Raw genomic sequence first — 17,308 nt, forward strand, 5'->3', positions numbered from 1 at the left:
ACCCGGAGACCCGGATGAGAAGCGATGGATTAGGGCGACCAGGCCTGCGGGGGCTTTGATAGCTGGCTCCAGAATGACACTGCAGCTATTTTAATTAAATACTCTCCTGCCCTGGGAAGAGCCCGATTCCTGCCCCCAACTGACCTTCTGCCACTGACGCCCAGTGCAGGCTCCGGATAGACTCTGAGCATTGCAGTGTGTCTACATGACACTGCTGCCTAGAGACGGCTTTGAAAGCAGCTCTCTAGCGCCACCTGCTGGCGGATTTGAGAATTTTGGTGGCCCTAACAGATTGAAGTGTTTTTCCAATTGCAAAAGAAGCATGTCGTCTGGAGTGGAGGCCAGAGTCTGCTCTCTGTGACATCAGTGTAAATCCTGTGCACTTTGAACCTGGATTTATAGTCGCCATTTCGATTCTCCTCTCACACCCGTGTTTCACTAGGAGGGTGGTGAAGCACTGGAATGGGTTACCTAGGGAGGTGATGGATAGGGTTACCATACGTCCGGATTTTCCCGGACATGTCCGGCTTTTTGGGCTCCAAATCCCCGTCCGGGGGGAAATCCCAAAAAGCCGGACATGTCCGGGAAAATCGGAGCGGGGCCGGGCCGGGACGGGGGCTCCAGGGCCGGGCCGGGGGCTCGGGGGCCGGGCCGGCGATTCCAGGCCGGGCCGGGCCGGGGGCTCAGGGGACGGGACGGGGACCGGCAGTGCTGGGCGGGCCGGGGGTGCTCGGCCGGGCCCGGGGCCGGCACCCCAGGGCCCGAGCCGACCCAGGCTGAAAACGCCGGGAGGGCCAGCCTGGGCCGCGCCTCCTCCCCCCCCCCCACACCCCCTTACCTGCTTCAGGCTTCCCGCGACTCAAATGTTCGCGGGAAGCAGGGGAGGGGGCAGAGACTTTGGGAGGGGGCGGAGTTGGGGCGGGGGCGGGGCTGGGGGCAGGGCTGGGGCCCGGTGTAGTGTCCTCCTTTGGGAGGCACTAAATATGGTAACCCTAGTGGTGGACTCTCCTTCCTTAGAGGTTTTTAAGGCCCATCTTGACAAAGCCCTGGCTGGGATGATTTAGTTGGGATTGGTCCTGCTTTGAGTAGGGGGTGGACTAGATACCTCCTGAGGTCCCTTCCAGCCCTGATATTCTATGATTCTAAGGCAGGTGGGACTCCATTGAAGTCAGTGGAGCACCTATCACTGTAGTAGCTACGCTCTGGGCGACACTAAGCCACATGCTGACACGTGGACACTGAAGTCAATGGAGTCTCAAAGAGTAAAGTTGGAGCTAATGAGACCAGCATTATACCCCTGCAATGAAAGTGTCTCCTCGCTACCCTTCCTCTAGCAGGCTCCGTTGCCTTGTCTGTTATAACAGCCTGAGAGCCCTACTCCTGGACTCGAATTGCCAGTCATCTCCCTAGAAGCATGTGGGGAGAGACTCGGAAAGCTGAGCTCTGCAGTTCTACTTCAGGAACTTCTGCATTTGGCTAGAGTCAGAGAAGCTCCCTGCAGCCAGTTTACTCTGAGATTAGCTGCCGGGCTGCTGCCCCTCTAGACCCTGTGAAAACAAGGATGGCTCAGTCAGCCTGGTTTTCAGTGCTGGTGCAAGGAGCTGGCCTTGCCGACTGACATATGGCTTAGCCACAGCATAAATATGGGATCAGCAGAGCCTGGGCGGGTTTCCCCCACACTGCCCACCTCTACGAGTGAGAGGGGAGATCAGGCTCAAGGACCCAGTCAATCCGTGGCCTCTCCACCAAAGGCTGCCAACAATGAGCCAAATGTGAGAACAGCTTTGTGGCTACCTGTCTCTGATGGAGTGGACTGAGGCCACCTGCTGCCTACCCCTGGCCAACGCACAGCTGTCAGGTGGTAGCAGCTCTTGACCACTGCTAAATCTGAATTGGCAGCCACAAGACGCCAGGTGCTCTCTCTGTTACCAACCCGAGCAGCCGTCCATTCCCCATCATGAAACAACAGGAGAGAAGCCGGTTTCAATGGTGGAGAGGGAGATTGTCTGAGAAGGGGACATAATTCAAACCCTCCATCTCAGAAACACATCCAGCGCGTAGTTACACGCATGCGTTGCAGCTGGTCTACCTAGAGTGCCTCTCGCTGCAGCATTGAGCCTCGGAGCCACACTAAGCCATACCCTGAGGCATGAGCACAGTGATCACGGGCTACTGAGCGAGGTGGAAAAATCATATATACACTGACAGGCAGCGATCAGTCGTGGCACATGTCAGCCCAGGCAGTCGGTCTGCGCTCAGCCTGGGAACATGGTTCTGGCAGCTTACCCAGCAGGAGGGAAACGCCAGCTTTAGTTGTGATTCCTGTCTCTCATTTAAAGGACGCTGGGTCCAGACATGCTGTAGATGGCACAAAGCTCCCCTCACTGCCCTACGTAGTGTGTGTGAGGCAGAGTTTAATAAGTGATAAAGCCATCACGCTGCGTGACATACACATTTCTGATTGGAAAGACTCGATTCATGCCCTTGCATGGTCCCCATAATTAGCACCAGTTATTCTCTGCCTCAGTAAAGCCGATTCCTCCCAGCACAGGTACACAAGTCAGGGCATGCAGAACGTGCAATGTACCAGACCAGGCGGTGATTGACAGGGAGGCCAGGAAAGGAGGACAGAGAAAAGGATGCAACAGGGAGGCTGCACAAAACTTCTAGTTCTGCGCTGCACTGACAAGCTCTGCAGTTTAGCCTTTGGATGTCTGGGACATTTGCAAAACAGACTCTAATTCGTTGCAAATTAAACAACCAGCTGGAAAACATCTTCCTCCAGCCTTAGATAGAGAGACGAATTGGAAGACATGGCTTGGGATGAAAGGGAATTCCAGCCTCGCCGGCTGACCAGCATTTGTTTATTCTCACTGAAATATCGGTTTCCATTCTTGGTGGCTCAGCACCACTGAGCTGGCAGAAGATCAGTTCCACTTGGCTCCCTCCCTCTTCTCCTTTCACCTCCCTTCCCTGGGCTCCAAACAGCTTTGTGGTTCGTCACTTGCTGAGACCAACTCTGTGGAAAGACTTTCATGCCATAGCAGCAGCAAATCTTTCTTGGGGGCCTATTGGTAGAGAACAATTTATTGGATAAATCCCGCCCTGCTCACAGAGTCTCCACTGCCGCGATAGCACTTTTGTGAAGATGCTACTACCCCCATGGGAGAGTTTCTCCCATTGGTCAGTCAGTCCATCTCCACAAGAGGCGGTGGGTATGTTGACAGAAGAAGCTCTCCCTTCGCCAGCGCTGTCTACACGAGGGGGCAGGTGGCTGGAACTGCGTCGCTCAGGGCTGTGGGTTTTTCACACCCTGAGCGACGTCGTTTTACCGATGTACGTTTGTAGTGCAGACCTGGCCAGAGACGTACTGTTTTTAAATGAGAGAAACAAGGCAGGTGAGGTAATATTTTTTACTGGACCAACGCCTGTCGGTGAAAGAGACAAGCTTTTTACGCAAAGCTCTGAGGCGCTCGGAAGCTGGTCTCTTTCACCAACAGAAGTTTGTCCAATAAAAGTAATTGCTCACCCATCCAGTGTCTCTCATCTCCCGGGACTTTCAGTGGAGCTGCAGCACCACTGAAAACAACAATGGAGGAGAGATTTTAAATGACAGCAGAGATGCTGAGGAACAAGACAGCAGCTCAGAGACCTGCTGGTTTGCCACACGAGCACATAGCGAGTGTCTCCGAGCTCTTCCCCTCCCTAACTCAGAGCCAACCTGCCCTGGGCCAGCAGGAGAATGCTGGGAGCCACCCCGAGTCGCCTCACTCTGCAACCCCTAGGCACGGCTGCTGCCGGCGCAGAGCATCGAACAGCACCTGGGTGACAAACACAACACGTCCCGACTGGTAAATTAAATTCTTACAACCATCCTGCAGTTATATAGCCAATGGCCCTGAACCAACAGAGGGCAGCACCTTCCCAGTCTAGGGATTGATAAAGGCAGCAAATAAGGAATTGAATGAATGGTTTATCTGCAGAGTTTGTCATCTTCCTCCAGCTGGGAAGCCGGGAAGACATGCCAGGGTTTGGGTGGAGAAGGAATAGAAGGCAAAAGCAAAGACGAAGTGGGCGAATGAAAAGCTGGCGAGGGGTGACCAGGATGAGGAGAACCACGGAGGGGTCTGAAATATCACGAATGAAAAAGCTGGGCGGCTGGCGTCCGCGTGGCACCGCCAGAGCGGGCAGAGCTGGAAAGCGTTACCTGGATGCAAGATCTCCCAGCAGGCTGGCACAGGTCAAAGGAGACAAGAGGATTAGTCACCAATTTAGAAAAAGAAAAAGCACAGGCAGCCCACAGGTCTGAACGCAGGAACAAGCCCCGAGATCAACTCCCGGCTCCACAGCCCCTGTCTTGAGCACATCACCCTGAGCTACATGTGAATGTGGGTGTCTAGCCCAGGTCCTGCTGGGGTCCCACATTACACCACTCTCAAGCGGGCCTCTCTGACATGTGCCGCTTCCTGCCGTATCTGTGGGAACCAGCAGAGCAGTTTATGGGGTGCTCCAGGGCCCGAGGAGGAACTGGGGAAGTGGGGGCTAGAGACAGGACATAACAACTGGCTTTCCCCACCAGGCAGCTGGCAGCATCATAGAAATGCAGGACTGGAAAGGACCTCGAGAGGTCACCTAGACCAGCCTCCTGCACCTGCCCATCAAAGGCTCCTGACCTGTGACTTGCCAGGACCCGCAAGCAGGATGTCAGCAGATAACGTCAGGGGAAGGCTGCACAACAGATAAGTGAGACCTCCCCCCCTACAAGCCGAGATACCTCACGCCCCTACCTAGGAAGGAGCCATCGCCCTGGGATCTCACCTGAGTTGGCCCCTCCCGGTCAGGTCCCTCCCCACAGGTGGGAAGGGATGGATTTGGGACAGAGATGACGGATGTCCGTCTCCGACACTAGGGCTGCGAATCTGAGCATTCAGCCTGGCACGGAGACAGAGGTTCCATTCTATGCATCCGATGAAGTGGGCTGTAACCCACGAAAGCTTATGCTCTAATAAATTTGTTAGTCTCTAAGGTGCCACAAGTCCTCCTGCTCTTTTTACAAGTCCCAGAATGCCTCAGATTCTTCACCACAACACAGCAGGCCTGCGCTGAGCCTCTAGCCTGCCTTTAAGGAGCCTGCACCAAACCCTCTTCCACTGACATATCTGAAAAAATCATTACAATCCTCGCCCCTTCCCCCTGGCCCTCCCACTCGGAGCGACTGACAGGAGCTTTCACCCGGTGGGCGAAGTGACTGGCTAACCGATGCCTCTCTGTAGGCTGGCTAGCAGGAAGTACTAAGACTGCATGAAGCTTTTGCCATGTGCCACTCCCTGCCAGCAAAGTTTGATGGCAAAGCTAAGTCTTCTTGCCCGGTGGCAGGATGTTTTGGGGCTTTGCCAGTCTAGGCTGCAGAATGCTTAACTCAGCCGTAAACAAAATCTCCTGCCTCCAAAACCTTCTTCCCAGCTGCAGTCAGCGTCAAGGGGGTCATTGTCCCCTGACTCAATTCAAGGCTCAGCCAAACAGCAGCAGCAGAGCGCACACACCAAACTGAGGGAAGAGGAGTTGTTGACGAGAAATTGGGACTCTTAGTTTCCATATCTGGCTCTGCCATTGATTCACTGCATGGCCCTGGGCAAGCTGCTCAGAGGAGTGTTGGGAGAATTAACCAGTGCTTGTAAAGCGCTTTGAGATCCGCAGAGGAAAGGCACTGAGGGTTTGAGCCAAAGCTCACCAAAGTCACTAGGAGCAAACACTGCCACCCATTCAGCATTCACCTGCACCAGAGCTGGAGCTGCTCCAGCCAGGAGAGTGAGGTTTAGAGCAACACAAGCACAAATGAAGGGACCGTACACTCAGAGCATGTATTGGGCGGCCATGCAAAGAGTTAACCAGCACATGCTGTTGGGCCAAAGCAAGAAGCCGATAGCCCAGCCCTGTGAACAATATCCCGACTCAGGGCCAGACAAAAGAAGATTCAACAAACCCTCAATCTAAAAAACACTGCAAAAGTTTCTTCTTTTGTGAGTGTTTGAAAGCTCCTTGCAGCGTCTTTCTCAAACTTCGGGGGCATGGCCATGTGCTGGGGGGTGTGGCCATGTGTGCATGGCCATGTGCGGAGGGCGTGGTCATGGGGACGTGGTCATGTGCTGGAGGGCGTGGTCATGTGCTGGAGGGCGTGCCCATGGGGCGTGGCCATGTGCTGGAGAGTGTGGTCATGGGGCGTGGCCATGTGCTGGAGAGCGTGGTCATGGGGCGTGACCATGTGCTGGAGGGTGTGGTCATGGGGCGTGGCCATGTGCTGGAGGGCGTGGTCACGGGGCGTGGTCATGTGCTAGAGGGCGTGCCCATGGGGCGTGGCCATGTGCTGGAGGGCGTGGTCTATGAGGGTAGAGATTTAAGTGACTGGATAAATTTGCATCGAGTCACCCTTGCCTTCGTTTGGGGCAGAGGAAAGGCTGGTTTCATTTTTCTTGGCTGTGATTGGCCGCAGAAGTAAGAAGATACTCACCCTCCCCGAGACACCACCAGCTTCACTTTCACTTTATACGAGACAATAATTCCCAGGATCTCCTTATTGGCTCCATCTCTTAGTCTAGAAGCAAGAACAGACGAGGGATTTGTAAGGAAACAACTGCCAGGAATTTCTATTAGAACCGGGTGAAAATAGTAGCTCCCCTTCCCCGCAAAGTACCCCAAACACAGACTCACAATACCGGGCCGTCTCCCAACTCCCCGAACCTCACCACATTTTTGCAAAATGGCAGTTTCCCCAGGGAATCAGGTGACATTTTCAAATTTCACATATTTAAAAGGGAAAAGTGACTACCTGGGAAGGGATGTCAAATTTGGAAAATTACACCCTTTTCACCCGCAACAAATAGGTGAAGTGAAAATCAGCCAAACAGTTTTGGGAGTGAAAATGGGTTCCTCGCTCTAAAAAGCCCAGAGGCTCTCTCAGGCTCTCCTCTGATAGCCCGATGGATGGAGAGAGACACGCACAAAGGAAAATCAACAGAAAGTGAAAGCCAGGGGGGTTAGGCACCTAAATCCCTTTGTGAATCCCACCCAGAGTGACTAGCTAAGGACTTTGGCTGAAGTTTTCAAACCTGGGTGCGCAGGCTCCTCAATCCATGGTGGGAACCTAGAGTGGCATTTTGGGGGGTCTACCTTTAAGCAGCCAGGTGTGAAAGTTTTGGCCATCATCTTTTTAGAATCCCAGAAATTAGCAATAGAAAGCGCTACCATTATGTCTCTCGTGCCATCCCTTGAAAGGCAGGCAGTACAGTACTGCCCCCTATAGGGTATCCTTCGAGGCCCTAGCCAGGGCACTTTTAAATGTCTCCCTTCTACGACACCTGATCCTGATACCAACACTGAGGTTCCAACCCCGATGCAGCAAAGCACTTGAGCACATGTTTAAGCCCACGGGTAGCCCCACTGAAGCCAACTGGTATTGACATCAATAAGGCTACTCATGTACTTAGAGTTAAGGCCAAGTGCTCTGCAGGACTGGGGTCTTGGCTGGTGTTTGTAGCACAGGGATTCTTCATGACAGTCATTCTTTAGGTGACCCATCCACATTGCTGGGAGAAACAAACCACTCAGACATGCAGGGCAGGGAGGAAGGAGCTCTCACAACGTGCTGGAAGCCAGATTGGTGTCTTCATGTTTAAGCTTCCCGTCCAGGGCCAGGCCCCGCTTCTCCCGGTTGTTGGCGAGAAAGGGGGTCAGCGTGTAGACTTTACAGAACGTCGAACTCGGAGCCACCACGTCACTGAGGACAACAACATGGGAGAATGAAACTGATGTAAGTTATGGGACCGAACCAAGAGCCGCACCTCCCCATCGGGGCCCAGAGCTCCCATCTCTGTAGGAGAAAGGAAAACATCTGAAGCACAATGCAATGGCAAATCCCACTGGGGATCATGTGAATGCCTGACACCATCATGGTGGTTCCTGTCGTGGAGCTGGAAAGTGGCTTCCTCTCTGTGACACAGAGAAATCCTAATCCGTGGGGCTCTGAACACGCCCACCTCACTCTTCACAGGACAATCTCAAAATATGGTGTTCGCTGCACATTCCTGACAACACCCGAAAGCCTAAATTCATCTATGACCCCCCCATCTCTCAGGAGAACTCGGAGCAAGTTGCCAGCCAACCAAGAGAGTTCAGGCAGGAGCCATGGAACGCTCAGTGGTTCTGATTGCGTTTCACTCTGAGTTTTGAGATGTGATCAAAAGCCAGGCCGAACAAGGCTGCCATGGCCCCAAGCAGAGCAGAATCGCTCTGTTGTGTGCAGCACCGACGCTGCGTTACAACATTTGCAGCTTTCCACAGCGACGAAGAGTCATCACATATTGATGCCACCTCCCCCGGGGTGACGGAATATCACAGCGCTGAGCTGTGTCATGACATGGCGATGCAACAGCACTATATGCATCCAGCGTTATTTAAAGGGATGTTCAAAAAATACCATTGTGGGGCCTCCCTGTTTGTTGTCTCAAGGTCTCCAGATCACAAGTCAAGAGATATTTCTCCACCAAACTCAGCCTGAGCCCTACAAGTCAAGCTGGGGTCTTTATACACCCGCAACAATAAAGATCCTGGACTCAGAACATGGCCGACCGGAGTGAAAAGCATTAAAGCCATGGCAGGTCACCAGGCCCAAGTTCAGAGGGGGTTAGCGGAAAAGAAATGGTACCAACATTTCCTTTTAAACAAAACCAAAAAGCAAAAGAACAGCGGATCCCTTTCCATCCCATCCCATCACTCCACTTACCCAGTCAAAGTTCTTCCTATGCCTCATAACAGGCCTTCCTCCTCAGCCCCACAGCTCTGACTCCCTAGCTAGGAGGAAGCCAGAGGATTTATAGAGGGCTTCCTGACCCAGAACCCTTTGCGCTAAAGAGAAATCCCGCCTGTCTCTCTGGTTGATTGGCAGTTTGTCTAGCCAATCAGTTCTTTCCCTCCTGGTTCCAGAGGGGCTTCACCCCATCACATAAGCCTTATTTAAGTAAGTAAACTCAGCTGCTCTGACTCTGGCGCACCCACGGGGGGCAGGGCTGTGAGTCAGAAGAGACCAGTTTTGCATAATCCTGGAGATCGGTTCTTTAATGGTCCTCGATCTTGTAGGAAGCAGACGAGAGCCATGAAAATCCGAGCTCTCCTGCTAAGCCTGGGCTCGGTGAGGAGCCCTAGCGCGGCGAGATGTGGCCTGGTCTCTGGAGACGAGCCACAGCCATGATACCACCAAAGGAAGCGAATGGGCATACTCACTCCGCCTCTTCCACAGCCACGGGGCACTTGTACTGAGCAGTGTTGAATAGGCAGATGTCCGCGTACTGGCGCACTGGGGATAAGAGACAGACAGACAGGGAAGGCCAAGGTTAGCGTGTGCTTCAGTGCAGCAGGCGTGAGAGCACCGGCCAGCCTGTGCCGTGTTGTTGAGCAGTCAGGGACACATGGTGGCACCACAGGCAGCAGTGGCTGGTCTCAGCACCACTTCTGGGGACAGTGAGACATAAGGGATCAACACCCTCCACCCCCACCCCCCGCCCCATTCCTGGTACTGCAGCCCAGCAGTGATACGGGAGAATGGGGACAGGAATAGACACTCGGACATTTAGTCCATAATATACAGAGTTTAAGGCCAGAAGGTACTTTTAGATCCTCTAGTCTGCCCTCCTGTCTATCACACGCCATTACACTTTACCCAGTTACCTCCCTACTGAGCCCGGTAACTTGTGTTTGAGCAAAGTTAAACTTGTGTTTGGCGAAGGCACGTCTCCCAGAAAGGCAGCCAGTCTGGATCTGAACACATCAAGAGATGGAGAATCCACCACGTCCCTTGGGAGCTGGTTTCAGTGGCTAATCACCTGCACTGTTAAACATTTGAGTCTTATTTCTAATTTGAATGCGTCTGGATTCAGCCTCCAGCTACTGGTCCTTGTTCTGCCTTTGTCAGTTAGATCAGTGATTCTCAAACTTTTTGTATTGGCGACCCCTGTCAGATAGCAAGCCTCTTAGGGCGACCCCCCCCCTTAAAATTAAAACAACAGTTTTTATATTTAACACTATTTTAAATGCTAAATTTATAATCCTATTGTTTAAAAAGAATTGACCTTTTCTCACCGCTTTGAAATTACGACTAAAACACATTTTTATGGAATTATCGTTATAAGCAGAAAAGTTCTCTCTTTAATAGTTACTGTTTAATACTGGGGGGGGGAGGACACCTGAAGAAACTTTGTCAATATCACTTTTCACAACAGACTTAGCGCCCCATTGCCCCCCTTCCTGCTGTGCTGCTGCTGGCAGCCGCAGGGCAGAAGTAAGGGGGGCAATGGGGCACCAAGTCTGCTGTGGACTGTTATAGTTGTATGTTTGTTAATATCACTTTTCACAGCAGACTTGCTAGCTAGCTGGGAGCCTGTGGAAAGTGATATTAACAAATATACAGAGATGACTTTTCACAGCAGGCTTATTAGCTAGCGGGTCTGCTGTGAAATGTGATGTTTGTATGTTTGTTAATATCGGCCCTCTCACGTTGCCTCAGTCTCATCTTTTTAGTCTCAAGGCCACAAACCTGCACAACACAATACTACAGTCCTCAGAGTCCAATTTCATTCATGTGGTGATAATACAAACATATATATTGTTGAGGAACAACGATCCCTGCATGAGATGTTTATAATACTTTTTGAAGTAAATGCACTACATTGCAAGGGAAAGGTGTGTGTAATTTTCTAAAATGCTTTCGATTTAAATTAGATATTTTATAGCAGTTGCTCTCTGTTTCGTGCATGTACTGCCGACCCCCACGTAATAACCTCAGGGGGTTCCGACCCACAGTTTGAGAACCCCTGAGCTAGATCAAACAGCCCGTTCGCACCCATTATTTTCTCCCTATTAAAGTACTTATATCCTGTCATCAAGTCATCTCGCAACCTTCATTTTGCTAAACCAAATGAATGGAGCTCTTTGTGTCTCATCTAAAGCATTTTCTCCAGCCCTCGGATTGCTTTGTGGCTCTGCACCCTCTCCGGTTTTTCAACACCCTTTTCGAATTTGGACACCAGATCTAGACACGATATTCCAGTCCTGGTCTCACTAACGCTGTATACAGAGGTAAAATCGCCTCCCTCCTCACTACGCCCTGGTTTATACATACGAGGATCGCATTAATCCTTGTTGCTCCAGCATCGCCCCGCCTCTTCCTACCCCACCTGTGCCCTGCCCCCTTCTGCCCCCTCCCCCTGCCTCTTCCTGCCCCTGCACCTCACCCTCCCTCCCAGCACCTCCTGCACACCATGGAACAGCTGATCACGGATAGGGTGACCAGACAGCAAGTGTGACAAATCGGGACAGGACGGGACGGGGGGGGGGGGGGGGGGGGGAATAGGAGCTATATAAGAAAAAGACCCAAAAATCAGGACTGTCCCTATAAAATTGGGACATCTCGTCACCCTAATCATGGAGGGCGGGAGGCACTGGGAGAGAGGGGGAGGAGCTGATCCACAGGGCCCACTGGTGGGTGGGAAGCGCTGGGGGGAGGGGGAGGAGCTGATCTGCAGGGCTACCAGTGGGTACTGAGCACCCGCTATTCTTTTCTGTGGGTGCTCAGACCCACGGCTGTCCTGGGTCAGCTGTGGGGCTGTAACACTGAAGTGGAGATATTTGGGCTCGGGCTGGCGCCTGGGTTCTGAGACTCCATGTGGTGGGGGGAGGGTCTCAGAACCTGGACTCCAGCCTGAGCATCGACACTGCAATTTTACAGCCCCCCACCCCAGCCCCAGCCCGAGCCCGAGCCAGCTGTTCCGGGCGCTGAGTGTGTCCATGCCCTGGGTGTTGCTCCTCAGTCCTTACTGGCGTTGGCCATTCCGCCCCATTTACGGGCCCGTGGGAATGAGAAGAGCACCCTGACCTCACCCATCAGCCACAGCTCTCAGGTGTCTTCCCCCTACATGCCCCTCCTCCATTGCTGAGCAGGGTGATGGGCTCATCTCCCGTTCTCAGATCTCGCCTTTCCAGCCCCCTTTCCTTGCTAGCCTGCGGCTGCATCTTTCTGTAATCGTCTGGCTCAAGGGCCCCCTGGGAAAACACCTCTGTCAGCACCGTATGGTCCAGCTGGTCCCTGGACTGGGAGGGACGTCCTTTCCTGTGCTCTGGGAATGCAGCGCTGGTGGAAGGGGCTGGGGTGATAGTCCTGAGGACCAAAGTGCTCCATGTATCGGGAGAGATGGTCCCTTGGAGTCCAGGCTGGGCCTCCGAGGGGTGAAGTGACTCAGCCCGGGGCCACCCAGGCTGTCTGTGACACAGCTGGGAATAGAGGCGGTCTCGGCTCCCTGGCCCACCACTGCTCTCAGCCCTGTGAGGTCACCCAGCCAGACTCTGCCCTTAGGCAGACAGCTGGATGCTCCCAGAGCATGCCAGGGGAGGCGGGTGGGAGCAGATCTCGGGGGGTGCAGGAAAAGAGCCAGCCAGGGGGCGAGGCAGGTTGGGAGAAGATGTCTGGGGATGGATAAGGGAGGAAGGGCTCCATCAGGTGTTGGATGGGGGAGGGGATATTGGAAGTCGGGCAGTCGAGGGTGTGGGAAGGGGATTCAGCATGTGGGGGAGGGTCAGGGCAGCTGCTGGGGGTCAGGGAAGGCTGGGGAGCGGGTTTAAAGGGACTCCAATGGAAGGAGGGGGTGGCCCAGCTGCGATAGCCTGTGACGGTCCCCTCCTGCCATTGTGCGCGGCCGATACAGGGAACGCGGGCGCCCCCTTTACCTGAGATTTTAATCTTCTTCACCGTCTTGTTTGTGTTGTTTGTCACATGGACGTTGACGTTGATTGGCTCGCCATGGTAGTAAATCTGCAGGAACAAGGGCCCCGGCCTGTGTCAGCAAGAGGCAGGTGCGAGGGGGCTTCCTGCCTATGCAGGTCAGGGCACCCCCGCCCCCCCCCCAGGGGTTGGCTCAGAGGGGAGGGGTACCCTCACACCAATGTTTATTAACAACGCACAGAAGGTCTCCCCCCCGGTGAGAGCTGTGCGGGGATCAAACAGCTGGAATCTCTGCCAACCCTTTGCGGTGTCAGTTCACCAGGTCCCCAGCCCAGGGCTGCACTCGGCCCTGAGTTAAGTGGTGGGGCTGGAGGCTGGCAATGGCACGGAACCCGTTTGCACCTGTTGTGAATTTGGGCACCAGGATATTTCCCAGGGATTTCCCTTGGGACCTGCTCCTCGCTCTACGGGCTCAGGGCAGTCATTAGGCACAGGCGTGAGGGCCCCACGCTGCCGAGAGACACAGCAGACCCAGGGAGAAGTGGGGTGTGTCGTACCTCCTTGTCCAGGGACGCCTCCAGATGCAGTGGCTTGTCGGACATCAGGAACTGCCTGGTGGTCTCCGCCATGGGCTGGGGGCCCGGTCTCTCCGGCGCGTACTGCACTTTGCGGATCACCAGGCGCACGGAATTCCTGCCGGCACATGTGGGGGCAGAGGCTGAGCCCGAGCCGGCGGGGATCTGCCCCGGGGTGCCAGCAGGCTTCCCTGGCACCCCAAACTCAGACAGACCAATAAATCCTGCCATCCCCCCTCGGGGGTGGGGGGCGTTTTAACCACCTCTTCCTGTGACCCAGAGCCAGGGGTGGGATCAGAATGACGCGGGACCTAATCCAGTCCTGCCATGGCACCAACAAATCAAAGGGGCCCCCCATCTCCCTCGCCTGCTCCCCTTTTTCCTGGTAGCACCTCAGGGCTCCACGAGCCCCTTCCCAGCCCGGGCCAGCTCCTTGGATCCTGCCTTTAGCCAGCCGCAGGGAGAGAGGTGAAGTGACTTTTTAGAGGCAGCGCTAAGGACAGGACCCTGGCTCCCACACTCAGCTCTAACCACTAGGTGACTCAGTCACTTGACTTGTCTCAGGTCAAATCCCCGCGTCAGTCACGCTCCACTGTCATAGCACGTCAGGACGCTTGCTCGGGGCGAATGAAATACAAGGTTCCCTGTCACCTCCTGACAGGACAGGCCCAGAAACACCAAGATGGTCCCATCGAAAAGGACCAGCAGGAACTCCCCCGTTGTAGGCTCAGGTAAGCCAGGCTGGAGCCTCCGAGGTATCCGTGCGAGTCACTCCGCCTTTGACCACAAGATGGTGCACCTGGTTTGCTCACCAAGGGCCAACCCTGTGTGGAGTCAGCGAATGCACCGTTTCCTTCCCGCTGTCAGGCACATGGTCAGGGGGCTGGAAACCCCCAGGAGCCAGGTTGAGCGTTGGCTCTAGTGAGACTCAGTTCATCCAGACTTCCCCTGGACCTGTCACAGTAGCTAACCTTGACCCAACCTCACCAACAGCCAGTCATAGTGAGCCCCACACACAAAGTGTCATAGACCCACACATGCGGGGGGATGAAACAGTGGGGTGGGAGAGGAAGGGGCCTGTGTCTTTGCTCTTCACACATTAACAGCTGGCTTGGAAGGCTTTGAGTTTTATATGTCGATTTCACTGTAAACACGCAAACTAACACAAAACGATTTCCAGGCGGCAATAATCAAAACCTACAGCTAGGCAAAGGAAGAAAAGGCCGCTGGAGACACGCTTTGGGTTTTAATGTGCCTAAAGCGTGAACGTTTTGGAAGCTCCGCATCGCTTGGCGTTACATAACTATTGTCGGATCCCCCAGAATTCCCTGTTACTGTGAGAATTTAAATAGAGCAAAATCGGGAAAAATGCTTGGAAAGAAACACCAGTAATATCCATCCATGAGAAAAAATGAAAAATCGAATTCTGCCAAGCCTAATTAAGAGCATGAGGAAAGCACAGGGGCACCGCGGGCTTTCAGCTCAGCCTGTTAATGAACCTACAAACACCAAACTAGCTACCTCGCCATTGGCTCTGGCGGCCCAGTAGAGGGCGCTCAAAATATTTAAAGGCTTAGTACCCAATTCCTACGCGCTACAGTGGGGTTGGCCCCCACTACTACTGACACATGTACCACAAGTGCTAACCCATCCCCCACCCCTCCCTGGGTAACCGGCTTCCTTGGTCTGGTCATTTACCCTCTTGGTACCTCAGTTTCCCCTGTATAACAAGGAGGATAATACTGATCTGTCTGGCAGTGTAACCATGCCACAAGTGGGGACCAGAGCCTAGAACCTCCGGAGAGGGAGGCCTGGACAGTTACTACCTGAGCTTAATGACTCTGTGACACGGGGGGGGGCTGTGAACCCAGTCATGTTTCCGAGGGGGAAACAGCTTCCGTGCCGCTCAGTGGGTTGCCAGTGCTGAAGCTCACCTGCTGTTCTCCCTCAGCGCATCTGCTCCGTCCCCACCGTACCCCTAACAGGAGCTCTCTGACTAGCACTTCTACGACCCTCCCCAGCGGGCCTCAAACGCTGTGCTCCCTGTCAGTGGGGGAAATCTCCGGCCTAGCGATCCACTGGGCGATCCAACAAGGGCTGTGAGGGGTTAGTACAGGGCTCTGCCCCCCGCCTGCATGGAGACCTCGGAGGGGCTAGATGCTACCCCGGAGCAGGACACGCCCAGAGACCCTCTGTGCTGTCTGCGGGCTGGGGAGCTGCACAAGCTGCAGTCAAAGGGCACTGGGCTGGGCGACAAGCTGCTCGAGGGGATGATGGAGTTAGCCTCCCATGGCTGTTCTGGGGAGAGGGCGAACGTTCCCAGTGCCTTCCCACCCGCGAGCACTGCGGACGAACGGGAACCAACCACCCCAGCGTGACAGACCAGGGGCTGGCGTAGGGAACGCTACCAGCCTAGCGCAGCTGGAGCCCATGCGGGCGGTTGGGCTCCAGACCTCAGCTCCCGGAGGGGCAGGCCAGGCTGGGGTTGGAACTTGGCTCTTCGCCCCAGCTGGGGGAAACCGCTGGCCCCGTGAGCGAGTGGAAGGAAGCGAGCGGCAGGCTAGGGATCAGAACAAGGCATGTGGAAGGCCCACAAAGGCCACTGATGGCTGTGGGGATGGGGTGTATAGGGCAAGCCGCTGTTATTTCCAGCTAACACCAACCAGCTGCTGTGGAGCCGCCGTTACGGGACTGAGCAACAACTCTGCTCCATGTGCAGCCTGCGGTGTCAGCATCCTCGACTCCGTCAGGGCAGCGGCACCGGCTTCCCCAAGAGCTGATCTCTGAGGCCTGTTCACAGCTGGCTGAACCGTTCCATCCCCTGGCTCTGTGTTCTCTCCCCAGTGCCGCTGGGCGGCGTCAATACAAACATCGGCCCCGTTTACCTCTTGTGGATTTTCTCCTCCAGGTTCTCTGCACAGAAAGCTTTCACCTCGTAGTCAACGCCACAGGCCTACAAACAGAACGAAGTGGGATAGGAAGCTGGGAAATCATTTCTCCTGGCCCTTCCTTATCTCCCCAGCAGGGATCTAACAGCTTTGACATGTCCGAACACGGTAAAGTGCCAGCTGGAGCGTGTGTGCACGCCACTCTGCACTCCTAGACCGGCTGCGTGCACCACTATCCTCTATTTGAAGGCCTCAGAAATGCTCAACTTTATCATAGCCCCCATACTGCTAATGGAGATTCTCCTTTAGCTCATGTGGCAGGGGTCTGGGCCTTTCAAACAAAAGGATTTGAGTTCTAGTCCGAGTATTACCACCAAGTTCCAAGCAGCTAGCCTGGTTATGAATCCTAGATATTACAACGTCTACATTTGAGCTGTGGTCTCATAGCGATCGCTAAGACCAAGTAACCAATTCCCGTTTCCACATGCTCCTACCCTTCCACAAAGCTCCTCTTCTGGGCTGACATGTTCCAGATCTGGTCTCAGTGCAAAGGGTCATTTTTCGGGAGGGAAGAATGTGGGGGAGTTGGAGCAGAATCCCCGTAGCAGGTTTGGAATGGTGAGCGAGTGGAGAAAACTCAACTTTTCCCCTGGGCAGAAGTTTTCCACCTGCCCTGGAGGGTGGCAGGCAAGAAGCACCTGAAAATCAGGCTGGTGGAGGGTGAAAACTGTGGTATAGACAATGGGGCAAATGCTACCATGCTAAGTTTAATGGAGTTTATTACTATGGGAGCATTAATATTCATAGAGAGACAGGACAAGCTTGGGTTTTAAGGGGATGTTCTTGTAGAAATTGCCCTTCCTTACTCAGCAGATCTGCCTATTGTGTGTGTCAGAGCCAGAGCTGCTGGCTTTAGTGACCACAAGTCTGGGCCCCCTTTAGCCTTGCAGAGCAAGCAGGGTTCTGGGTGAGGAAGCTGGAGTCTGTTTTTTGGGGGCATCAACGGAATTGTTCACGGTGCTCCACTGACAGGGCCATTCCGCAAGTCCATGACTATTAAGGGTGTCATTTGGCCTGTG

At 54.1% G+C, this 17,308-nt stretch overlaps 1 protein-coding gene across 5 annotated transcripts in view; it reads right to left on the reverse strand.

Moving 5' to 3' along the window:
- Nucleotides 1-17,308, reverse strand: part of ARRB1 (arrestin beta 1) — a 172,356-nt gene that overhangs the window by 9,693 nt on the left and 145,355 nt on the right. For 3 of the 5 annotated variants that reach the window (XM_034759322.1, XM_034759319.1, XM_034759321.1), the window contains 7 exons: nt 16,227-16,294; nt 13,324-13,459; nt 12,772-12,856; nt 9,277-9,349; nt 7,637-7,774; nt 6,509-6,592; nt 4,208-4,231 (listed from right to left, as the gene is read on the reverse strand). In XM_034759322.1, the coding sequence (XP_034615213.1) occupies nt 4,208-4,231; nt 6,509-6,592; nt 7,637-7,774; nt 9,277-9,349; nt 12,772-12,856; nt 13,324-13,459; nt 16,227-16,294 (608 nt within the window). The remainder of the gene's footprint in view (nt 1-4,207; nt 4,232-6,508; nt 6,593-7,636; nt 7,775-9,276; nt 9,350-12,771; nt 12,857-13,323; nt 13,460-16,226; nt 16,295-17,308) is intronic. The other 2 variants (XM_034759323.1, XM_034759320.1) reach the window with 1 other exon arrangement.

Source organism: Trachemys scripta, chromosome 1, assembly GCF_013100865.1.
Source record: "Trachemys scripta elegans isolate TJP31775 chromosome 1, CAS_Tse_1.0, whole genome shotgun sequence".
In the NCBI taxonomy this organism is placed as follows: Eukaryota; Metazoa; Chordata; order Testudines; family Emydidae; genus Trachemys; species Trachemys scripta.